General features: G+C 37.8%; 2 protein-coding genes and 1 long non-coding RNA gene across 4 annotated transcripts in view; 1 reads left to right on the plus strand and 2 right to left on the minus strand.

Moving 5' to 3' along the window:
• Positions 1 to 26,363, plus strand: part of LOC143367024 (GDP-D-glucose phosphorylase 1) — a 505,990-nt gene that overhangs the window by 129,062 nt on the left and 350,565 nt on the right. The window lies entirely within an intron of this gene.
• On the minus strand, positions 420 to 5,149 carry LOC143367197 (uncharacterized). Its single transcript, XM_076808822.1, has 5 exons — positions 5,086 to 5,149; positions 4,704 to 4,731; positions 4,549 to 4,614; positions 4,347 to 4,463; positions 420 to 655 (listed from the first exon to the last, which is right to left on the minus strand). Exons 1-5 carry the CDS (start codon positions 5,119 to 5,121, stop codon positions 420 to 422), a joined length of 483 nt encoding a protein of 160 aa, XP_076664937.1. The 5' UTR covers positions 5,122 to 5,149.
• Positions 19,759 to 20,403, minus strand: LOC143367095 (uncharacterized). Its single transcript, XR_013084957.1, has 3 exons — positions 20,301 to 20,403; positions 20,058 to 20,126; positions 19,759 to 19,978 (listed from the first exon to the last, which is right to left on the minus strand). It is a non-coding gene; the product is annotated as an uncharacterized LOC143367095 (long non-coding RNA).

A 26,363-nucleotide genomic window follows, 5' to 3' on the forward strand; every position in this document is an offset into this window, starting at 1 on the left:
TAAATTATGTTATTCTTATTTACCATCGTGACGTTTCAAAAATGTTAACAACTAACACTTAGCAGGTTATAATTGAATGACAGCCAAGTGACATTTATAAATTATGCTTTCGAGGCAACACCTACTGGCGTCAAGTGGAGGAGGAAAACGTGACGTCACAACTCTTAATCCTAAAAGTATCATTTTGATAACTATTAATTCAGAATAAATCTTATATCTTTTAGACGAATAGCTTGATACATTAAGTAAAACGACATATGGGTTCGAAAAAACAAATGATTCGCTTAATCATGTAAAAACACCGGGACTATGTCATAATTATGTAATAATTAGCTTCCAGACGCGACCACGTTTGTTGATAATGCGCCTGTTTAAATACTTTTTTTTATTGCATTATTACAATGTTTATATATTTTCTTTTAAACTGGGCCCCCTCGGTCACCACGGCCCCCACGGTCGCCACGGCCTCCACGGTCGCCACGGCCACGACCACGGCCACGGCCTCGGTACTGGGCCGAAACAATATCCCGAATTGTTGCCGCCTGGGATTTTAAACTCATGGCCTGAGCCCGCACCGCCTGGAGGTTGGCCCATTGTTGTTTTTGGGCCCGCACTCTCTGCCCGCTCCGCTGGTGCCGCTTCGTTGTGTATCCTCCTGCAATTATTTAACGTGAGCAATTCGTTTTTTTTTTTATATTTTTGGCACGCGCTGATCTAGAGACGCGGTAGCGTCTCGACGCCAAGTACAGGAAAGACACCCTGTATATGTCGACTGTCGCTACCGCTATCATTTACTCGTCGCCGGGCTATTCCAACCTAACCTGAAAATTATTTCATTAATATCTCATCACGCCTGCAATATTTCCTAAATTTAAAGGTATTTTTCTTATGTAAACCGCATATAAGCTTTCGAATAAGACCAATTTCAATAAAATCGGTCCGTGCATAACCGAGATATCGTAATATCGTCTCATGGATCTGTCAAAAACGGTCCGAAAAAATTGTTCTTTTCCTTCGTCTTCTTCAAGAAATTTTTCGTCAAACATAATACGTATATACGCGTTACAAGCACACCTTCAGCCAAAACGAAACTAACACATGTTTCGTTCGTCAATCGCTACCTTCACTATGCAATCCACTCGAACTAATACATGCTTCGTTTGTCAATCGCTATCTTCACTATGCAATCCATTTCAAATTTTGACAGCTTACCGTCAAGTTATAACCAAGTTATACAGTGGCCGAAATAATGATAGGTTCACTTTAATTGGTTGACATAAAAATGTGTTTTATGTTGTATTTTTGATTTTATTGATTATTATTTATTCGTTCTAATGCAATTAACAAAATACACAGTTCAATTGAGCAACATAATGTTTATTAGTGTCAGTTACAAATTTTCTATCACAAAATTTGAAATATATGGGTGAAATAAACATAGGTTCATTATATATTTTTGCATAAAAATTTAATAAATAAAAAGATAAAAATAATTTAATACTTCGTTTGACCTCCTTTGTTTTTAATCACTTCAAATATTCTACGTGGCATTGTCTCAACTAGTTTTTGTAATGTCTCTGATTTAATTTCAGCCCATGCCTCTCTGATCCCATTTTTTAATTCAGACACATTAGAATATTGCTTGCCATTGGCGTATACCTTCCTTGCTAAGATTCCCCAAAGGTTTTCAATTGGATTTAAATCCGGACTCCTTGATGGCCAAGGTAAAACTTCAACTTTTATCCTCTCAAACCAAGTTTTAATCGTTTTTGCACGATGTATTGCTGCATTATCGTGCTGAAATATTAAATTAGGCCCACCAATTTCATCGCCATACTGATCCAGTACATATTCCAGTAGCTCCTGGTATTTTTCGGCATTTGCTTTGGGCGGAAACCACATTATCGGGGTCTTGCCGTTGTACCCGAATGCAGCCCAAATCATAACACTCCCTCCTCCATGGACTCTTGTCATTTTTATTTCCTTTTGGTCACGCAGATCGTGCCAATAATATTGGAACCCATCAGGGCCATCTAAATTGAATTTTTTTTCGTCTGAGAATATTACCGTTTTCCATTCTTCAGTCCACGACATATGATTTCCCGCAAACCTCAGACGTTCTTCTTTGTGGAATTTGGTTAATGGCGGTTTTTTCGCTCTTTTACTGTATTTAAGTGTTCCACTCGATCTTAAAATTTGCTGTACACGTCGAACACCAACTAGCAAGTCTAATTTCATTTTTATTTTAGACGCATTAAGTTTATTTTGTCGTGCTTCTTGAAGAATCTTCCCTTTCTCCCTTTGAATTATTTTTTTTGGACGGCCCGTAGATTTTTTAGTGCCGTATTTTTCTTTTAATTGTAAAAAATGGTTGACTACGTTTAATGATCTTTCAATCCTCCTTGAAATTTCTCTGTTTGAGAGACCCATATTGTGGAAAGCAATAATTTGCCCCTTTTCACGATCATTTAACGGTTTTCTACGCCCCATTATGCTTTAAAAGTATTAAATGAACATTAAATATTTTTCGAAATGTTTGAAGATTATAAATCTTTGTACTCACCATACGAAAATGTTCAAAAAATTGCACTGACAAAAGTATTTTTTAAATATTTCACCCTGAACCTAAGATTATTTCGTATCCTATACACGATAATTTTCTGTATGTTTCCTACAGAAGTGCGTCTTTACACTAACGCTTGTGATATTCCAGTGACTGCTTACATAGTCTGTAGGGCACATTCTTGTGCAACAATAACAAGCGACACAGTACGCTTCCGACAATGTAAACAGAAATAAACACAGCAAACCAGCCGACGCGGATAGTGAACCTATCATTGTTTCGGTCACTGTAAACGTGTTTTTACAAATATATGCATAAATGAATACTTTTTATTTTAAATGATAAAAACCAATTTAAACCAATTCCACCAATCCAATTGTCTTGAAGCTTTGCAGGCGTGCGTAGTTTGGATGACAATGACAATACAATAAATTAAAAAAAAAAAATAACCCTGAGAGGATGAAAAAATTATCCTCTTATTAATAATAATTTATAATATTAAAAATTATCTGAAGTCATTCCCTATGCAAATTATCTTTGTAAAAAGAAGTGAGATCTCCATAGAAAGCTTAAAAAAAGTAAAAAAAATTACGCCAAGTACATGAAATCAATTAAATCATAAAAAATAGAAGATAATAATAATTACAAAATAAAAAAAGATGTGAAATCTAAATGAGCTGCAAGTACATGAAGGTAAACATAAATGCAAATAAATATTTTAATACGAATAAATATTTTATTCAAAATACTTGGCGCTGCGCCTCGAATTGGTGTTGCTAAACTGATTAAATATGTATAAATTGCATTAATTAATCTTTTTCTTTCTTTCTTGTATGTGCGTTCATGAATGTGTGTATGTGTGCGTGCGCATATGCTACGTATGACATTAGAATTAAATATATGTTGTAACGTGGATTGTACGGGCAGGGTGGCAATAGAAAGGAATACGCACCAATGACAAAACTATTTACATTTATTAAGATCTAACACTATGTACATGGAGACACGTGAACAACTTTGACACGAAGGCGATGATCCGCTTAGGAATCGTCCACACCAGGGAGCGATTGTTAAAACCTTGCGAACTAGCCTGTCAGAAATCTACCGATTCGGGTCCACTCGGGAAGCGCTATCTGTTAATCACCTGTCAGGGTGGTCGTCCGCACTAGGGAGCGACTTTGTCAGAGCTGGGACTTAGACTGGTTAACATTTTTGGGTCTTGGCTCCTTTTATCCCTGCGAGGGTGGTCTCGGAGCATGCGCATTGGCATGAGGTGCGGAGCGGGGGTGCAGCCAGGGCCCGTAGTGCAGCAGCGCTACTCTGGTGGTCGCTTGACGCACCATCCTCCCGTGCTACCCGCTACAATGTAGAATAACTCTGACTGCGTTTCTAATATGTGTATGTATATGTTTATGTATTTCAGATTGTAAGGGAGTTATTGTAAATTATTAATACGAGGACAGTTAACATTTTTTCGGTTTCGCAGCCCCAAGTATTTTGAATAAAATATTTATTCGTATTAAAATATTTATTTGTATTTATCTTTACCTTCATGTACTTGCAGCTCATTTTGATTTCACATCTTTTTTTATTTTGTAATTATTATTATCTTCTATTTTTTGTGATTTAATTGATTTCATGTACTTGGCGTAATTTTTTTACTTTTTTGAAGTTTTTTATGAAGATAAAAATGTTCGCCCTCCCTTGTTATAGGCTGAACCGAACAATTTTTATTCTGTTAAAACGTTAGTAGGTATTTAATTAAAGTATTTTGGAATAATACCATGTGCCGTGGCCGGGCCCTGCGTTAGCTGGTGCGGTGGACGGGATGGTGGTGGTGGCGGCGGCACTGTATTTACGGCTGCAAGCGGCAGCCAAACTTGCTGTCCTCCTCTGTTTTCTGCAAATGTGAAATTTTTTTACATTGTTAATAGATTTAAAAATATCTAAGTGAAGTAACAATTTTAAGTGTTAAGAATTAATACCGTTTGCCACAGGCTGTTGGTGCGCGATTCTGCATGCTGCCTGCAGGATCGCAGCATCATTCGAGTCTGGAAAAATAAATTTGAACAAATGTATATATACAAAAATTATTTTATTTATTTAATTCTACTGTATGTTTGTCGTTTTTTAAACTTACCATCAAGAAGGGCGTCCTCCTGTCTTTTCTACAAAAATTAATAAATAATTAATTTACAAAAACGATCATCCAGTGTCTATAAAAGCGGCGTTTGATTGAAGAAAGCCATTCGTTAAGTATCAGTGGACATAGACCGTAACTGTATAACAACTAATCATCCAGATAATATTAGTCACGTTGAAGCTTATTCTTACTCAGATGTGTTTCATATTTCTGATCGTTGGCGTTACAGGTTACAATATGCTTCAACGTGTCTAATATCTTCTTGTTGTATTACTTGTTATTATACACTTCCAGTCTAGGTCCACTGATAGTAAGCGTAGGCAAAGTGCAACTCTGTTTAGAGTATATGAATAATAGTAGAGTTTTTTTTATTACTTACAGTCGCTTCGTCCCTCTCCATCTTCTCTGATGCCATGGTCAGCTACTTCTCTTTTCTAGCTTTTCTGTGAAGCTGGCCTAGATGCCTTGGAAACATTCGACAAACCAATGTCGGAGCCATGGCCGTCTTATCGGTCATAATAATATAAAGGGTAGATGCACCATTTGTGGCCACTTTTAGGATTTCAGTGACTTTCATCGTAATTATCTTTAAAATTGTACTTCAAATCAGGAAACTAAAAGCTTTACTAAATTTTGCACTATCTTTACTATTAATGTCTAAGTTACCATTAACTAGAGAAATCGTTAAAGAATTAATAAAGTTAAAAAATATTAGAAATCCATTTTTCACCGTGGCACAAACGGTACATCTACCCTATCTCCTTCAAATTAGAGCATAAACGACTAGCGCCCCGAACGCAGCGGCTTTTTGACTTTTTCGTTAAACCGCGAGAGACTGATTTCAGGTCGTTTGGATTTCTGGTTATGGATTATATTTTTTGTTTTTTGCTGCCTAGATGTTTTTTTCACTCCGTCATGGTTATTTGGTTTTTAAAATGTTGTATTGTCATTCGTACTACGCTCGCCTGCAAAATTTCATGACAATTGGATTGCTGGAATTGGTTTAGATTTGAGTTTTCAGATATGAAGCAAACGTCCAAGAAGAAAACAGATGATCAAGTCTGAATGTAATCGTTTAAAAAGTATGGTTTATTTTCATTTTTGACGTTGCAAAAAAAGAATATACACATTTTTAGCGTTTTTGGGCCATTTCGTTTGGTTAATTTTGTCGTTGTCGATACATTTCCATGCTGATGTACTATCACGTATCATGCATGAATATGAACCGCTTTGAGGATGAAGACCGTTATGAAATACGGCACTTAGTAATTTATATTTTTTATTACACATTGATATCGGTTGTGGAGCAGCTGTTATTTTGCAATTAATTTCTTTTATAATGTCGCCTTTTTCATCATAAGAGAACAACAACAGTTGCATTATAATAATTTTTGGCGGAGTAGTTATTTCAATTTTAGTAAACATTTGCTCCGAGCATTGTTCGCATGGTTTTTGGGGACTCGGTTTCCAACCAATCCGTAAAGCAATGTTAACATAATCTTGTAAAGGTATACCTTTCTTCGACTTTAAACACAATTCTTTTACGGGCAAGGGGAGAATATAATGCTTGTTAGTGGTTGTTTCTTTATGAGGACATTTTCTGCACTGTACAGATGTTGTCATTTCCAATTGAATTATTTTTCGGAGCCCTTGTAAATTTTTGCATAATGCTAAAAGAAATTCAGATGCGTCTTGTTGAACTTTTTGCAAAAATTTGCCTCCTACGAAACTTCTAATTTTCAAAGAAGTTATTTTTTTATGTTGTTCTGAGTAATCATTTATGAAATCTCGAAATTCGTCGAACTCTGTGAACTCTAATAATTTTATTTTCATTACATTACATTGTACAATACATTGCATGATAGCATTCGCGTAACTTGATATTTGATCAGTGTTAGGTATTCCACGAATTTCTATACAATCTTCAGCATTATCCTCAATGGGAATGTGATGAGCTAGTACTCCTTTGGGTACGGCCCACAAATTGTCTCCAATTTTTTTATGTTTGATGTTTCGAATTTCGTTACTTGGAAGTGGCGGATCATGAGTGGCCCCTAATTTGTTATATTCAAGAATTGCCGATTCACTAGCTGCCACAGATTGCGGGTCAAAGTTAATCAAGTGCAGTCCTTCCAAAGTAGTGATTCTTGAGAGAGCCACATAAACTTGCCCAGTAGAAAACACACTGTTGCCAGCGTCAATGATAGCATTTGCCAAACTCAAGCCTTGACTTTTATGTATAGTGATACCATAGCTTAGACATATGGGAAATTGTTTTCTGACAACGAACACCCTTTCCATAACTTCAAATTTAACGGATACTCTTTCTATAGCGCATTCTCTGCCTCCTGGAAGGATAATGGTTATTTTGTCGATATCATCTTTATTGTCAATAGATCGGGTGACTGAAACGATTGTTCCATTAGTATCGTTAACTATTCCTAAAGTGACGTCGACGTTCCTACGAATCATAATTCTCGCTCCAATTTTTATTGTAATACTTTTGACCAGACCAGCAGTTCGTGAATGATCTTCTTCGTATTTAATTAATAATTTCGTTACTTTATTTTTCAAAAATTTTGAGCAATTCAGCTGGTCCTGAGCAATAAGCTTGATCTTTTCAGATTCAATTTTTCCAAGCATTGCACTGTTTAGAGTATCACACAGGTGGCATGTAGGAAACAAGCAAACAGTGTCAGCAGGTAAACGAATGATGTATGCACATAATTCATCAAGTTTCATTGAATAACTTGTCGACTTGAATTTTAGTTGTCTCGTTTGCAACAATTGCATATCTGAAGTCAACAGTGTGCCCAAACGAATTCTCGATAATAGTTGACGGTATGTTTCATCGCCTTTTTATCGCATATTTATCGTTAATACTTTGTATTGGAATAAAGACCATAAATTGTGACCTGCTAAGCAACCTAGAAACTTTTGTACCTGTTCGGCAGACATTTGCACGTAACACGGATCTTCGCGAACTGGAGGGAGTTGTAGTAAATCTCCGATTACCAGTATATGCTTTTTACCGAACCAGCCCTCGTCACATTCATATGTATTGAATATTTGAGACGTAGGTTTATATACATCAATGTAACATTTTATATCATCGATACTTCATCTATTATTATTAATGAAACATTTTTCAATTCATTTCGTAATAATTTGAGCACGGCGGACAGTGGGGTATATGCCCCGAAAATGCGGTCAAAATTCAATTTTAAAAATTCTACATAAATTGTAAAACTTTTGTTTCTTTAGTTAGTTGAATATCTGAGGAACAATCTATAAATATTCGTTTTCGCATTCATGTATCCATAAAGTACTGTGATTTGTCGGACGTTTAGTATTCTGATAACACGCTTTCCTTTCTCAACAAATTCGCCTATTAGTAATTTGGAACTTATTTACATAAATTAAATAAATTTTTGTTTTATAGAAGTTTTTCTATCTGTATGGTATACTTTTAAGTAAATTTTACTTATGTACCATATATATTTTTGTAGTTATTAGTATTTGAAGATAACCAACGATTCAGTAATTTTATTTATGATTCTAAGACTTTGTTAATGATTTCGTTATAGTTCCGAGTGAGTCCCGGTGTTCATTTTAGCGTCATTGTGTTCTATGAAGCTTTATGATTAAGATACAAGGAAAATTGATTCCTACTTCGTCCAATTCCGTGTTTTACAGTTGATCTACGAAAAAGTGGTCATCGAAAATCGCAGCATTTCTCACATACCTGCATGTTCGCATTCGCTATACAGGGTGTCCCAAAAATGTTGGAGTTCCTTGAAAGGGGTGACTCAGGGGGTGATTTGAAACAACTTTTTCCTTAGCGAAAATATTGTCCGAAGCTTCGTTAACGAGATATTAACAAGAAACCCCGACCGATCAGAGCGCGCGCCTTCCGCCCGAGCTTTCGTTGTAGCGTTGGCTACGCGGTAGGCGGCTGCGCTTGTACTACGAAGGTACGAACAAGCAAGTCGGCATGCATCGAAGGAAACCATGTTACACAGTTTTTTTAAAGCAGAATCTTAAATAATAATTGTTTGAAGTGAGAGGACAAGAAATATGCAAATTTCGTTTTCAAATAAGGCATAAACGAAAAGGTAATGTAACAAAAAATGTACGACAAGTGATCATAATTCATTATTGAGGTAAAAATCCGTAGTTTAATCACGGCCAACATAACTAAATTTAAACAATGATAATAGATGTATGAATAAATTCTTTCAGACTGGATTTACATAATCGGTATAAAGCAACCGAATTTCTATCGCAGTGATATTCGTAAGCTACCAGAAAATTGGCAAAAGCTAATTAACAATAATGGAAATTATTTCGATGATTGAGTTGTTTTTATTTTATTTTTTTTTAAATCAAACTGTTATTGAACCCTAAAATCGAACAGAATTTATTTCTACACCTAATAATCACTAATAAATTAAATAACACACACCCCTACGGGCATTCCTTTCCTTCCTTTCCTTCCTTTTCGGAAACCTGTGTCACTAAGTAGGTCACTGTGCCGATCCTGGTTATCGGTGGACGAAAAGATTTATGGTAGGGTTGCGCCCAGTGCTCAGCTGATCGCAGGTATACGACACCACCCGAAGGTAAGGATTACAACGTCAAGTGCGTCCGGGTTAATGTACCGAATATTCACTTCACTGCACGGCCACTAACACTGATCACTTAATTTACTTTTCATGGAACGTGTTGTTCCTACGTTATAAAATTGGTGGCCCCGAAAGGGGCCGATTACTGTTAGTTGAGCAGTTGCTCGATGTGACCACCCTCAGCGTCTATGCACGCCTTGCAGCATCATTGACTCCGTTGAGAATAATTTTGACGCCAAACGCCGAATCGTATCCTCGCTGGGGGTTTGGATGTGCGAGTATTCCCGTGCAAACGCTCGCACAGTAGAACTTGCGTCCCCGTTGATCTGGGCGTACACCCAGAACATGGCGTAACATTCTTCAGCGGAGAACATTTCTGGGACGAGATTGCTAGCTGACTGACAGGATTTTTTCCAAGCAACTTCCTCTACCTCCAAGTAGTTTCTCTCGTTCCATTATGAGTTAACTCCCACCAGAACAAGAGGCTGTAGATAAAAAGAAGCCAGCACATTTTCGAAACACACGTTCTTTGCAGATGTGCAACGAACGACCCATCCTACACTTTCACATAAGTCCGCGCTCGAGATAGACAACAGACACCACGTGTTTCGGTTCGAAAGGGCCCGGAGACAAGAGAAGCAGAAAGTCTTCGACTTGCTATAAAGAAGAAAAGGCATACCATTCCTGTTTCCGTTTTCGAATACCCTGAGCTCACGTCAGCTACGAGGCGGAACCAGCTAAGCCATAAATTACCCAAAACAAATCTTTTCTTGTTTCGGCTTAAATAGCCTTTCGAATGCTCCTTATCGCTCTTTCTGGACATTTTCTTTCACTTTGCTCACTTCTGTTTTGCTCAGGAGTCTACGATGCACTCGTCGTCACGAGTCTACGATGCACACTGAATCACACCCGCTATAACACTTGGAGGGGCCCCTTTAGCACAGAAGGGGACGGTACAGGTAGCCAGGTCATAGGAAACTCTGGAGGTAACGGTTTTTAAAGTCAAAAAGGTCGACCTTCGGTACAAGCGTGGAGGGCTCCGATTCATACCTGCGCGCCCGATCGCGCGCTACTGTTCATAGCTCACAGCGTTGCCAAAATTTCGAATTCAGCTATAATATTTTAGGAATATGTTCTTAAGATGTTGAACTTTCAGAAAAAAACAAAAACAAAAAATCGATTTTTTTGAACCGTCACACTAGGGAGACCCCTTAAAAAAATATGAAAACAACTCAATCATCGAAATAATTTCCATTATTGTTAATTATCTTTTGCCATTTTTCTGGTAGCTTACGAATATCACTGCGATAGAAATTCGGTTGCTTTAAACCGATTATGTAAATCCAGTCTGAAAGAATTTATTCATACACCTAATATTATTTTTTAAATTTAGTTATGTTAGCCGTGATTAAACTACGGATTTTTACCTCAATAACGAATTATGATCACTTGTCGTACATTTTTTGTTACATTACCTTTTCGTTTATGCCTTATTTGAAAACGAAATTTGCGTATTTCTTGTCCTCTCACTTCAAACAATTATTATTTAAGATTTCGCTTTAAAATAAAATTGTATAACGCGGTTTCCTTCGGTGCATGCCGACTTGCTTGTTCATACCTTCGTAGTACAAGCGCAGCCGCCTGCCGCGTGGCCAACGCTACAACGGGAGCTCGGGCGGAAGGCGCGCGCTCTGATTGGTCGGGGGTTTTTGTTAATATCTCGTTAACGAAGCTTCGGACAATATTTTCGCTAAGGAAAAAGTTGTTTCAAATCACCCCCTGAGTCACCCCTTTCAAGGAACTCCGACATTTTTGGGACACCCTGTATCTCCGTAAAGTAAGTACTTACTAAAGAATTATTTGAAGAAATTGTTTAAATTATAAACGTGCGGGAAGCTTATAGTATGCTGTAGATCAGCGATGCTCAGAAATTGACTAATGATTAAACAATAATATTATATAATTGGACGGAATAGACTTGAACAGTCCCACTTACACCTCTGATTAACAAACAATTTCTTATTAAACGATTTTTATTCAACTTCAATTCTCTGCTTGTTTGCATGTATGTTTGTTTAGTTCAAATCTACAAACTCAATTTTAACCCACTTCCAACTATCCAATAGACTTGAAACTTTGCAGGCATACGTAGTTTGGATGACAATACAAAATGAAGATATTTAATTTTAGTGATCAAGAATACATATATGAGAATGTACCTTTTAATAGGAAACCCTGTATTTTTATTAATTTTCATCGGAACATGCGTCACAAAGTTCTTCGCCTGAGAATACTTCCTGTTCATCCGATGTCGTTCCTTCTTCTTCTTCTTCATATTCTTCTTCCTCTTCTTCCTCATCATCATCATCATCATCATCATCTTCTTCTTCTGATACTTGTTCTTCTACAATTGATGTAGGTTCAGAAGGTAGAATTAATTGCAATGTCTCGCTTAAAAAGGGGTTTGATTTTTTCTTCGTAGTCGGTCTTATACTGGATATCAGAGGATCGGAAGTAATTAAAAGTCTATTCAGTACGTTTATATTACATGCTTTTCTAGAACACTTTCGTGCACGAACTTCTCTATAACGACGAAAGTGTTTGTTTCTTGCCTCGGCTGCTTCTTCTGACAGTCTTCCAATGGGTAAAATAGCATTTTCAATAATTAATGGTGCGTGGATTAGTAACTTGTGCATGGTAGGTGACATAGGGTACCATGAGTATAGTTTAACATATAGCTTTGCAGTATCCATAGTAAATGTTTCAAATTTATTTAAATCTATTTTGTAACCGCTTGACACAATTTCTAATATGACTCTAAGTCTATATATTAGTTCTACATCAACCCCAGTAATGGTAGATGATAATTGATGGTTTAAGAAAAATCTGCGACTGGTATTACCATCATTTGTATTGCCGAAACCAGCTTTTGGTACGTCAACAGTAATTTCTATTTGAGCTTTAAACTCCTCTTGTATGACTTTCTTTCTTTCCGTGACTAAACGTTTTTCTTCTTTTGATCTTATTTGCCATTTCCGAATGTGTAATTTATAAGATAAATGTAATAAAATGAATATTTTTATTCTGGCATGTAGAATCGACAAACCAAACTTTAATGCAGCTACATTAATTTCACCTGTCTTCGACAAATCGTTGAATGCTGTAGAGGTCAATCCACATAGGTAACATCTCATGGTAGATGATGTGTTTGTTGCCGCGTTGCATATCTTCCCATCTATCATCGTGAACAAAAAAATGTGCTTAACAGTTATAGGTCTATTTCCATTAATTTCTGTTTCTCTTAGTTGGTCTATTTGGCCTTCTATATAACTTATTTCGTCATTTATTACATCGGTATCTTCTTTTATAAACCTTATTCTGATTGGTCTACAATACCTTGGAGATGATGGTGTCGGATTATCCCAAATGATTTTTGAATTTTCTGAAGAAATTAATCGTAGGGGAAGGAATGAGCTTTGAAATATGTGACTACCAGAATCAGAAATGTTTTTAAATTGTTGTTTATATTGTGCTTGTTTGGATCCATCACAACCCCATTTACTAATTAATTGTAATTTACTGATCTCATTTTCTTGTAAATTATGTAACACCTCTTCCAAATATAACAGTAACCGAACAGCTGTGTGATCTAGTAATTCTTGCAGCTTTATTTCTGCAGAAGTGTCAGTTATGACGAATGCTTCTTGAGCAGGATAGCAAACTTTCTTAGCCTTCTGTAATACAGAATACAATGGAAAAAGTTTTTTATCCATTGTACGGACAGAATCGAGGGTTGTCTTGTTTCTGCTTGTTGATTTGTGGAACAAAGTTTCCTGCACTTTTTTGCATATGATTGGCATTTTGTGACTTCCTGCAGTACTATGGTAGCGTCCACTTGACCAGAAGACCTTAGCTTTGCCTGTGCAGCAAATGTTAATTCCTCGGTGCTAATCATTTCCCGTATATCTTCTGTTTTTCTTCTTTTGCTTCGCTCAGATAATTCGGTAAAAGACTTAGGTAGACGTCCAGCCTAGGATGATGTTGTGGGTATTTCAAATGTTCCTTAAAGACAGTTTAAATTCTGTTTTTCGAAAAGATCCTTCCTATATTTTGCAGAAACCCATCTACGTTTGAATTCTGATTTAAGATGAGGAATACAGTGTTTAAACGCTACACGCTCTTCTTCTGAATATCTGTTGCGATTTAATAAATAATTTTCAAGATACTCCAGTTTTTCAGTATTTTTTTCGCCTTTACACCCCTGCATAATATTAAATAATTGTTTTCGCGTCATAACTTTTATCCCAGAGGATTCTCCAGTATCCGATGACATTTTACTACCTATATGGACATATATACTCGTCAACTTACATCTGAATACTGAAAAAGAATATACTGAATGCGGAAACTAGTTCTGCTAACAAATCATGTTTCTACTTACCAAATATAGGTGAAGTGAAGTAGAATATAAAACAAAATGGAGCTTAAAAAATATACTGCACCAATTAACTTAAGTAAATACTAAATATACACTAAAAAGACAGTATGAATTAAAATAAGGAAACAATACACACATAAAATTTAAATAATATATAGGAATTTTTTAAAGACACTTGGATAACTCTCACTGCACACGTTACTCTTTGACCGAATGGTTCCAACTGAATTCAATCAGAAAGAAGAGACGTAGTCGAACGCTAATCTCCTGTGTAACATAAACATCTCGCGAGTCCGTAATCTAAACAGTCCCTTCGATGGGACTCGTATTACAGAGTCTCAGCATCCGCGATGGAACGAGCGAGTGAAAAATGCATGCTTTTCGCCATGGCTATATATTTAAAACACAGCATTCTTTGTAATAAGATTATACTTTTCGATAGTATACATAAAAATGACAATAAATATTGTTTGCACTCCGTAGCACTTGACAAACATCAAGAAATTTTTACAGTTTGGCACATTGCTCTTTAAGGGCGGATTTTACCCCCTGAATACCGATTTCGATAAAATCGATTTAATGAGTCGAAAAGTAGAAAGTTTCAACTTTAAAATGGTTTTTATTTCATCAACTTTGGATGAATTTTAACAAAGTTATGGGAGTTTGAAGACTTTAAAATAGCCATGTCCGGGTTTTGGGGCCAAATACCCCACTATGCGGCGTGAGACAATTGTTTATATTTTGTTGCACCGCCATGTTCGACAGGTAATTGAAACAGTCTGTGTACTGTCAAACCATTAACATTGAAAGCTGCGATTCCGGTAGGCGCCATTACAGCCGTTTCTTTTCCCAAATTTTGTTTAATATAACCCTGTAAAGCTTGAATCAAACGACTCTTACCGGTACCACCTTCTCCACTGACAAACAGTCTCATTTTCTGAATTTAAAGCCGAAACTATTTTTTCGAAAATACTTTTTTGATCAATATTCAAGCCAGCAATCATTTCCAAAAGTTCCTCTCCGTTCACGTTATTATTAGCAGCGTCATGAAAATCTTTCATCGCATCGCCAACTTCGAAAGGATCACATTCTAATGCATTTTCTTCGCGGTCGATAGAATTATTTTGAGATGGTTCTTTTGTTTTTTCATTTACCATTTCCTTAACGGCTTCAATGCATTCTTCTAAATCAGTCAACTTTTTATGATATTTCACTGCTTCTTCTAAAACAGTTTGTACTGCTAAAAATGACTCTGAGTACGTTTCACATCCATTTTTCAATTCATCTATATCTCTCCAAGGTTGAAACAACAATAGTAGGGCATAGAAATATCTTTCTGGCTGAGTTTTCGAATTATTCCTGTAGTGATTTACCAAATAAGGTCTCTTTCTTCTTTTGAAATACTTATTTCCTACTTCGAAACATTGGAGTTCGGAATCATCATCATTATTATCTTGATCATCATCTTTATTGCAATCATCATTGTTTTGTGCCTTTTTCGTATCGTACCATCTTGCAAACTCGTACAAACTCATCGATTCGTGTTGGACTGGTCGGTTTGGATAGTAATCGTCAATTATATTTGGGAAGAATATATCAGTCGATTCGGGATCCAAGTTTTCTATTTCTTCTTTGCGTTTCACTCTCCGATTTCTGATTACATTGACGTCTAACCATCTAATAGTTGTTTCGCTATCCGTACCGTATAAAGATATTCCTAACAAAGTATCGGCAGCTTCTAGAGCACCGCATTCTCTATTATTTAAACCTTGCATTCCAATATTCCATAAGCGGGCGCATAATGATTTTGTAGATTCAACGTCTACAAATATTTCAGCTGCATAACTTTTTTCATGTTTTGTCACGTATTTAGTGCAATACCAACACAGAGTAGTTGAGTTTTCACCTACAAATTAGATATCCATATTTCCTTCCCATGCTGTTAAGACAATTGGGTTATAATCGTTAATATTTATTTCTTGTTTGTCACGGGGCAAGTCGTATAATCTACTGCGACTTCTTAATTGCTTCCTACCAGCTATAGATGTAGCTACGTCTCTCATCTTTATGTTTTCTGTAACAAGTCTAGGAAAACCAAAACGACACACTCGCTGTATGCGGTTTTTATTGTTCTTTTTTGTTCTCATGCAATACGAATTGTGATGATGCCTTTGATGGGTATTCACACGTCTATACAAAGTAGGCGAGATTTTTGGATCTGGAAGTCTACTTACATGTGACATCTCTTTCTATGAAAGCAGCTACTATTTCATCTGAATCTTTGCCTAGAATAGGAGCATCTTTGATCCATATTAATAGGTGGAAATGTTGCAAACCTCTACCTTGGTATTCTCTCCTCCAGAAATAATGTACCACGTGCCCGATTGGATTATCGATAGAACAAAGAAACTCTAGCATCGCACGAAATTTATTATCGAGAAATCTTGACACGGATACTGGATCTTTTGTTAGAATCTCATTTGGCGACATTTTATCCATAAGCGGTGTATTAACTTCTTTAACGTATTCAATTAAATCTGACCATAACCATTCAGCTGGACTGAGAGTGAGGAACCAGGTAGCTGGCCCATAATATTCCAGCATGCATCTCAAATTACTTCTAGGTATATGCCAGAACGGTTCTGTATTTGGAATTCGAGAGAATATAGTCGTTAAATTACACTCGAGAAGGTCCTTTTGTATTAGATTCAAATATGTACTTGCTGTGCATTTTTCTTTTGGATTAATTATGTTCAATTTTTGATAAATACCAGCTTTCAAACGTCTAATATTTGTCTGATTCAATAAGAAAAATAGGTATTGCACGTCCAGACGAAACTGAGAATGTTTAGATTTAAGCCGTGCTTTAATATATTCATATTCAGTCAAATAGACTTCTCTATGCTCATGTTCTCCATGCATTCCATAAGGATACAAATGTGGGAAGCATTGGAGATTAACGGTCTTACAATAAATATCAATTGGCGCGTCCTTTACCTTTTTTTGCTGATATAATGTAGTCACTTTCTCATTAATCCTTTTCTCGTATAATGGATAAATTGTGTATTGTTCGTAAATATCACCGTCTCTATCAGCTTGACTTACCAATGCAGGTAATTTGATTTGCTTATCAGTGTTTTCGGCTGTTTTGTTTTCTTTTTGTGCGTCGGAGTCGTCTATTTTATATTCAACTTCCGGCCAATCATTTTTTAATAATTCATTTGGATTTGGAGGCAAAATGATATTTTCATATAGGCGATTTATCTGTTTCAAACGTACCAAAGCATTATACACGTTTTTTACATTTACAAGATGTTCCCAAACCGTTTTCGCTTTTGTTGGTAAACTACGCACCAATATGTAAAATTCTGGATTGATATTGATTGGATCTGTTGGTTTACAAATCTTTTTGAGCGTTTCCTCTATTGGCAATGGCAAATGAAATGTTCATCCTTTTACTTTCAGGATCATATGTTGATGAGGTATATTTCTTTTGGCTTTCGAGACAGTTTCCATTCGTTGGACAACTTGAAATGCTTTTGCTCTTTGTATAAACATTCTTTCATACTCGTTTAATGCAGATATTTCTTTTGGCATTTCTTCAACATATAACTTATTTTTAACGCAAGTTGGAGCCATTTGATTCCTTTAAAAATTTTCCTTACAATATTTGCATATGAAATCACTGTACAATCCGTTTTTCTCTGCGAAAACACTAAAGTTTTTCCATGATTCTGATGTCAAGGGCTTCCTCATATCTGCAATTTTGATCACTTCTTTACGGTAGCACAGTTTTTCGCATGAAATGCATACCTCAGCTTTTTCTTTCAAGAGTCTTATATTTTTTCTCAAATAGAATAAGTAGCTTTTCCTTTTCTGCATACACCAATTATACATTTTCATAGCTTCAACTCGACTACTCACTACACATTTCTTTTTCATTTCTGACAGAAGAGATTTGGAAATATTCTTTATATATCTGTCAGAAGAAAGATGAAACTTTATGGTGTAATTGTTTTTTCGTATCTTTCCGACTTGTGCAATGCGATGTTTTTTGCATATATTGTATTTTTTTCCAGAAATTTTATTCTTTTTTTTCCTATAATAGTTGCGATCATGATTTTTTCTATCATTAATCTCGGGATTATTTTTTTGTGAATCAGTTTGCAAAATTTGTTCCACTGTATTAGAAGGAGTCTTCATTAATTTGTTATCAAAGTTTCTTTGATCATTACAATATTGAAGTACAGGAAACAGGTCTATGGTATTAGTTTTTAACATTTTGATCAAATGGTCACGCATTTTATTACGATCATATTGCACTTCAGTAGGTTTTACTCTTAATGCAAGTAACACGGCATTAGCTATTGCGTATACGCCACAATCATTGAAATTTGTTTGCATCTGTACCGAGTGAAGAATGACACCTTTTTCTTCGAAAAGATAAAATAGAATAATCGTTTTAGGATAATTTCATGGTGTCGATGTACAATTCTTTTGTTCAGAGAATCATATATATAAATCAATTTTGTATCATAATAACAGCAAACCCAATGGCCACCTGTGCTATCAGACCAATTTTCGGTCGCTTGGCTGTATAAAATTTGTATATGTTCTTTCGATTCGTCTACTGGGATTATTGCATCTGGATATTGTAGTAAAAGCGGATCTATGGGTTCATAACCATGAAATTGTCGCAGAATATTGTTAAAATGGCTTATATGCGTGTCTTCTGGTTGGGATATTAGGTTTTTGGACAAAAACGTGTTCGTCTCGTGTTCGGTAAAACAAAGAGATTGTAGATAATAAAGATATATATATATATATATTTGCGCACAACAATAAATCAGCAGTGATCCTACTGGTATAAATACAAGTGTGTTGACTGCTTGATCACTGAGGTATTTTAGGATTATAAACTTTAACATTTGCTCAAAATGTTTCTTACTTTTACTTTGTACACTCATTCGGATTACAAACGGAAGTGAGAACACGCTCGCGTATTCGCCGGGCCGGTGCCCTTGTTCTGGAACATTCCCGCGACTCGCAGCGCACTCTGTTTTTAACGCGCGAAGTATGAAATTGTTCAGCGATGCTGTCGCTTCCAACACTTCTAACCACTCCCCTATCTGAATGATCTTTTCATCTTATTCTGACAATTCCCTTTTTCTCAATTTCATCGCTCGTGGAATTGCTGTAGAGTTATTTGTTCTCGAAATCAAATGCTTAGAAGAACGTTTCAAATCAGTTACTATTTTATCATTCATAAATTTATTCTCATCAGCAAACAGTTTTTTGTTATCCTCAGTCATTATATTACCGTTGGATGGCTGTCTAACGTCTACCTTGATTTTTCGATTTCGAATATTTTTGCATAACCTTTCGTAACATTTTTTCCGTGCAACTTGTAACGGCAAAACTTGTTGAGGAGTTTTAACATTAAGATCTTGCGAAAAATGTTCGAACTGTATTTCTTCCGTCAACAATTTCAAGAGGTGATTTCGCATAAGTGTTGTATTATAGTGAACATTTTGTGGTTTCATACCAAATGCTAATGAAACGGCAATTGCTATAGCCATGACTCCACAATCTCTTGTATTTTTTTGTGGTTGAACCATCGGAAAACGCACGGTTTTTTCCGTACTTGTAATATGAGGATACAATTTTTCTAAAAACAGTTTTTGCTCTTTATGTAATGGATCCGCAAAATTCTGCAGCGTATCGTATATGTAAATATTTGTCCCGTCATAGTAACTGCATGTCCAACAATGTTGTGGACGATGCAAAATTTGAATGTGATCTAAATCTTTCCTAACGGGTTTGATTTCTAAAAGGTTATGTGTAAGATAGGTAGGTAAGATAAGTAAGAAAAAACTGACATATGTGAATCCTCAAGCCGGCCATCGTTTGACTCACATCTTATAGCTTTCTTATCCTCTTCGGTTAAATATTTCTGAGGAACATTAAAATTTAGATCCTGTGTTCTAGATATCAGATCTTTATTTTCTACATATACATACATTTTGGTATTTTTATATATTAACTACCTTTAAACATTATTAAAACTTTTTATATTCGAGACTTGGCGCACTGCATCCCAACGAATGATGTTATAAGATAAGGCGCGTATGCAGCCTGTATAAAGTTTACTCGGAATAGCGCACAGCAGCTGACCGAGTGTACTTTATTTAATTTGGAAATATTCCAACCTGTAAAAAACAAAAAATTTGTAATAAACACTATTATATATCATACGTATTATTATTCATAAATGTAAAGGTCACTTACCAAATATAATATTTGTACTTTTATTTCTCCTACTGAGAAGAATAGAATGTCCTTCCAGGGGACTTGATACTAAAAAGATACACATTTGAATAGAGAAACAGGTTAGTAAAAATCTGCGCAGACTATTATTTGACTGTAAATAAATCTGTATACATGTATAATGAAACAATAACCCATTCATTGAAAATATGTTCGTTTCATTATGCATAGAGCTTAATTAAAATAATAATGAAGCACATTTACATGTAAGAAAATAATGAAGATTTTTCGAATGCCAGGACATGTGTCTCTGTCGATACGAAAAAGAATAGAGCTCCAGTCACCCGCTTCGTTTTGTGTTTCGAGCCCTCTACGTACCAAACAAATCGATCACGTCTCGCTGCTATCGCGCGAGATCTTCTTTATCATCGTGACGTTTCAAAAATGTTAACAACTAGCAGGTTATTATGATTGAATGACAGCCAAGTGACATTTATAAATTATGCTTTCGAGGCGACACCTACTGGCGTCAAGTGGAGGAGGAAAACGTGACGTCATACCTCGTAATCCTAAAAGTATCATTTTTATAACTATTAATTCAGAATAAATCTTATATCTTTTAGACAAATAGCTTGATACATTAAGTAAAACGACATATAGGTTCGAAAAAAAAATGATTCGCTTAATCATGTAAAAACACCGGGACTATGTCATAAAATAAGATAATAAGGCTAAAATAGCTCCGACGACCTGTTAATTTCGCTATCTTTCGTGTATAGAGACATGGTCGCTCAGTGTGCCTATGGGTAGAGGGGAAGGGGGAATTAGCTTCCAGACGCGACCGCGTCTGTTGATTTGTATGTCACACTATAATTCTCTTATTCGAGAATATGTAAACTATTTGTCTCGAAGATTAGAAAAATACTGTACGAAATGTACACGAGAATTATGTTCACTTTAATGCATAGGTATTCAAGGTAAAGCTCCATACAAATATTAATACAAAATGAGCTGCAAGTACATAAAGCTGCTTTCTAACTGCGCTTTATATCGGTGCTTTAATTAACCAATCAAAAAGGATCCAATTTAAAAAAATTGTCGTAAATTAATAGCTTTACAAAATTAATGATATACAAAAAATTTGCGCCAATTATAACAATGGTTATTTATAAAAAGAAAAAATGTATTATTAAATAATATTAAGCAGATATATTTTTATACAAATCAATATTTTAATACGAATAAATATTTTATTCAAAATACTTGGCGCTGCTCACCGAATTGGTGTTGCTAAACTGAATACATATGTATGTATAAATTGCATTAATCTTTTTCTTTCTTTCTTGTGCGTGCGTTCGTGAATGTGTGTATGTGTGCGTTTGCATATGCTACGTATGATATTAGAGTTAAATATATGTAGAATAAATCTGACTGCGTTTGTAATATGTATATGTATATGTTTATGTATTTTAGATTGTAAGGGAGTTATTGTAAATTATTAATACTAAGACATTTATTTTTTTTTTCGGTTCCGCAGTGCCAGGTATTTTGAATAAAATGTTTATTCGTATTAAAACATTTATTTGTATAAAAATATATCTGCTTAATATTATTTAATAACACATTTTTTCTTTTTATAAATAGTCATTGTTATAATTGGTGCAAATTTTTTGTATATCACTAATTTTGTAAAGCTATTAATTTACGACAATGTTTTTAAATTGGATCCTTTTTGATTGGTTAATTAAAGCACCGTTAGAAAGCGCAGTTAGTGTTCGCACGGCACACGCATGAAAATGATCGAATTTTGCTTTCGCGGTTGTAAGGCTCGATTCACCTGGAGGTACGCGTGTAAGCCAGACGATCTATCACCCGCCAAATTAATATTGGGTGACTGTTTAAATGAATATGTGTCGATTCTGATCTGAACGATGATCTGAGAAGTTTAGCTCTGCTCGTGCTGATGGTCCGAACGCTGACCCGATCAAAACACCGAACCGTACTATTCGCGAGCTCATTGACTTCTGGTCTTGTCCACCTTTTCGATGTCAAAGGTGGACAAGACATCTGAATTTTGGGAGGCGCCAAAATGCCTGATTGGCTCAGCTTTGCTTGAAGAGGAGGAACCTTCCCTCTGCGATTTCGGTGATGGAGGAGGAATCCTCTCCTTCTTCGTGACGTAGCGGAGGGAAAACCGAGCATCTGGCTAACAAACCTCGCTAGGTTGATCGGCCGGAGCGTCTCGCCGGAGTCGCGGTTTATGACCGTATTGTCCCGCGAGTCAGCGGTGGTCGATGGTATGTACCGTTTTGAAGTTACCGTATACCACCCGCTGACAGAGCAATCAACGGATTTTCCCAGAGCGAGGACGGTCGAGGTGTCCAAAAAAATAGCACGATGTCGATTGCCACCTATTAGACATCTGGCAGGCAAATGCTCCCCAAGACTTCGACGGTAAGCAATTGCCTAGTAATAAAGGGTCGCTGAATTTCTGCCTCGCTCTGAGCCCCCCTTTGTTCCCGTAAGACGGAACATGCTCCCCCCGTTGAGAGACCCTTTGATCAAATACATATACCATAATTGAATGAAAATATGATACACTTAAAGCTACGATGCTTATTAAATTAAAAGTCTTTGTTTATGCGACGAGTTGTTCTGTTTCGTTGTGGACCGGAAGCGGCGCGAGTTGCTTCACGTTGCGACTGTAAACACCGCGGAATGTCCGAACGGTAACAGTTCGTATGATGTCGTCTTTCCCGGGATGAACCTTCTCGATACAGCCGAGATGCCACTGTAGGGGTGGAAGCTGGTCATCCCTAATGACCACGATGGTGCCTTCCTTGATCGTATGGGAACCCTTAGTCCACTTATGGCGCACGTTCAAGTGGTTGATGTACTCCTTATGCCACCTGGACCAGAAGTCCTGTTTGACCTTCTGGATGTGTTGCCAATTTGACAACCGGTTGGTCGCTGTTGCCTTGAAATCGGTCTCCGGTAGACTCGTTAAAGAATTACCAATTAAGAAGTGACCAGGGGTTAAGGCTATAGGATCATTGGAATCACAGGAAAGAGGTGTTACAGGACGAGAGTTTAAAATCGCCTCGACTTCAATAACGAACGTATTGAACTGTTCGAACGTGAACAGTTCTTCACCAACAACGCGTTTTACGTGGTGCTTGAACGATTTTATCACAGCCTCCCAAAATCCGCCAAACTGAGGCGATAGAGCTGGCATGAAGTGCCACGGTATTCCTTTGTCCGCCAGGAAATGTTGTACCCTTTCGTTTTTCAGGAGATCTTCGTGAATTTCTCGCAATTCATTATTTGCGCCGATGAAATTCGAACCGTTGTCCCAATACATATTACGGCACATCCCTCGACGCGCGATTAGCCGTTTTAACGCCGCGATGAATGCTTCGGTTGTCATGTCACTGACGACCTCTAGATGGACGGCTTTCGTTGCGAGGCATATAAAAACTGCAACGTAGGTCTTTATACGAGTGCGATTACGGAAACGTCGCTCCTTAATATAGAATGGACCGCAGTAGTCCACGCCGCAGTTGTAAAACGGTCGGGTTTCTGTGACTCGAGCGGCAGGTAGATTGCCCATAACGTAGTCGGTGACAGGTGGATTCACGCGGAAGCATCTCACACATTGCCGAACAATTTTTCGCGTCGTGTTTTTTCCATCGATTGGCCAGTATGTTTGACGAACGGCGTACAGAGTCGAGTTGATACCTGCATGGTGATGCTGTAAATGAGGTTCGCGAATGATGAGCTCAGTGATACGGTGTCCTTTCGGTAGGAGAACCGGATATTTTTGTTCTTACGACAAGGTGGAGTTTTGTAATCGCCCTCCGACCCGTAATATTCCCTTATCGTCAAGGAAGGGATGTAACGGCAAGAGCTTACTCTTCGAATGTAGTCCTGCTCCGGTCTTAAGATGGTGAAGGTCTTGTGCGAATGCGGATGATTGCACAAGTTGTACCACACGATCGTTTGCTGCGTGTAATTCTTCCACGGTCAGAGGTTCCTTAAATCGACGAGGTAGTCTAAGCCGCAGGCAATACGCGATGATTCGTCGGAGGCGAGACAAACTTGAATAACGATTCAAGATCTCGTCGCTGTTAGTCGTGGTGGTTGCAAAGCAGGTAACACGTTTGGTCTCTGGAACTTCTTCAACGATTTTAAACCTTGACTCTGGCCAAGCCGATTCGACGCTTGAGAGCCAGTGCGGTCCGTGCCGCCAGTTGGAATCGTGAAGAAATTGTGTCGGTGATTGTCCTCGCGAGAGTAAATCGGCCGGATTATCGCAAGATCTAACGTGACGCCGTGCGGTGATGTCGGTTTTCAATTGAATTTCGGACACTCTATTCGCGACGAATGTTTTTAGAGTGCACGGTTCTTTATGTAACCAGTTCAGCACGATGGTAGAATCGGTCCAAAAGATAACGCTGTCGAGTTCGCGTTTGATGGCCTCTGGAACAGTGGCATATAATGAAACCAGGAGAATTGCACCGCACAGTTCTAAACGGGCGAGACTTATCGTCTTAAGTGGTGCGATACGAGATTTCGCGCATAGTAAATTTACGTTTATTTTACCGCGTTTGTCAATCGAGCGTATATACAAACATGCTCCATATGCCTGTTCACTCGCGTCACAGAACCCGTGAAGTTCGATCCTACGCGTTGCGCTCTGAGTAACGTTTCGACCGAAGGATACATTATGGAGATGTTTAAAATCGTTCGCGAATGTTATCCACTCGGTGTGGAGGCTGGCTGGCAATGACTCGTCCCAGTCCAGTTTAAGATGCCAAAGACGCTGCATCAATATTTTCGCGACGATGGTAACAGGAGCGAGTAACCCTAACGGATCGACAATTCTCGCGATGGTTGAAAGAATCGTCCGTTTCGTCACCTTCGTGATACCGTGTGGGTCAACGGTGTACGTAACCGTATCGTTTCGCGCGTCTCATGATACCCCGAGCGTCTTGACCGTTGAATCGCCAAAGAATTTCGGATGGATCTGTTCTTCCGTCAACCCATCGAGAAGTCCCGGCTCGTTGGAGACTAGAGCTGTACGAGTACTTGAATATTCGGGTAGTTTGAAATCCGAACCAATCCGGGACTCGGTTTCCAAGCCGAGCCAGGTACTCGAAAGAACCGAGCGACTCGGATAGAACCAAGTACTTGAATGTTTTTCAAGCGGTCCGAAAGAACCGGGCGGATTGGATGAAACCGAGCCGCTCGGATAGAACCAAGTCCTTGATGTTTTCCAAGCGGCCCGTAAGAAACCGGGCGGATTGGATAGAACGAAGAGGATTGAATTTTTCCAAGCAGCCCGAAAGAAACCGGGTGGCTTGGAAAGAAACGAGCGGTCCGCTCGACCTTCATTCGGACCGTTCGTTTCTTTCCAAGCCACCCGGTTTCTTAGGGCCCGCCCGCTTACTTTCCAAGCTGCCTGGTTTCTTTCGGGCTGCTTGGAAAAATTCAATCCGCTCGGTTCCATCCAATCCGCCCGGTTTCTTTCGGGCCGCTTGGAAAAATTCAATCCGCTCGGTTCCATCCAATTCGTCCGGTTTCTTTCGGGCCGCTTGAAAAAAATTCAAGTACTTGGTTCTATCCGAGCCGCTCGGTTCTTTCGGGTACCACCCGGCCCGGCTCGGTTTTTCAAGCCGAGCCAGGCTCGGCTTGCTTTTTCCGGGTACTTGATCAGCTCTATTGGAGACCCATTGTCGGATGTTGAGTCCTCCTCGCTGAAGCAAATCGATGACCTCGTCGCGTAAATTCTTGGCTTCTGCGTATGTGTCGGCCCCGGTCAAAAGGTCTTCGACGTACATGTCCCGCTTCAAAATGGATGCCGCCCTTGGAAATGAGTCCTCTTCGTCGTCCGCAAGCTGGTGGACACATCTTATGGCGAGATACGGTGCTGAAGACAGTCCGAACGTGACTGTGTTCAATTCGAATGTCGCTATTTCGTTCTGCTCGTTTCTCCACAAAATGCGTTGATAACGACGATCCTCTGGTCGAATGAGGAATTGGCGGTACATTTTTTCGATGTCTCCGGTCAGCACGTATGCGTACATGCGAAACCGCAGGAGCAAAGCAAAAATGTCATCTTGGATGGTCGGACCGATCATTAATGCGTCGTTTAATGATAGGCCGCTGCTCGATTTCGCGGAGCCGTCGAAAACCACTCGTAGTCGTGTAACCCTTTGTAGTCGTGTTCGAGGGTTTTATGACTGCATGATGTGGCAGGTAGAAACCGTCCGAATTGCGTGTTTCCACCTTAGTCATGTGACCAAGCGAGATATATTCTTGTATCAC

Source organism: Andrena cerasifolii, chromosome 3 (assembly GCF_050908995.1).
Source record: "Andrena cerasifolii isolate SP2316 chromosome 3, iyAndCera1_principal, whole genome shotgun sequence".
Lineage (NCBI taxonomy): Eukaryota > Metazoa > Arthropoda > Insecta > Hymenoptera > Andrenidae > Andrena > Andrena cerasifolii.

Bases quoted from the DNA above. Each gene is read 5' to 3' on its own strand.
- LOC143367197 (XM_076808822.1), bottom strand. From the start codon at position 5,121: ATGGCATCAGAGAAGATGGAGAGGGACGAAGCGACT. The intron at 4,615-4,703 runs GTAAGTTTAAAA...TTATTTTTCCAG, and splicing joins GGAGGACGCCCTTCTTGATG to ACTCGAATGATGCTGCGATC. The intron at 4,464-4,548 runs GTATTAATTCTT...TCACATTTGCAG, and splicing joins CCAACAGCCTGTGGCAAACG to AAAACAGAGGAGGACAGCAA.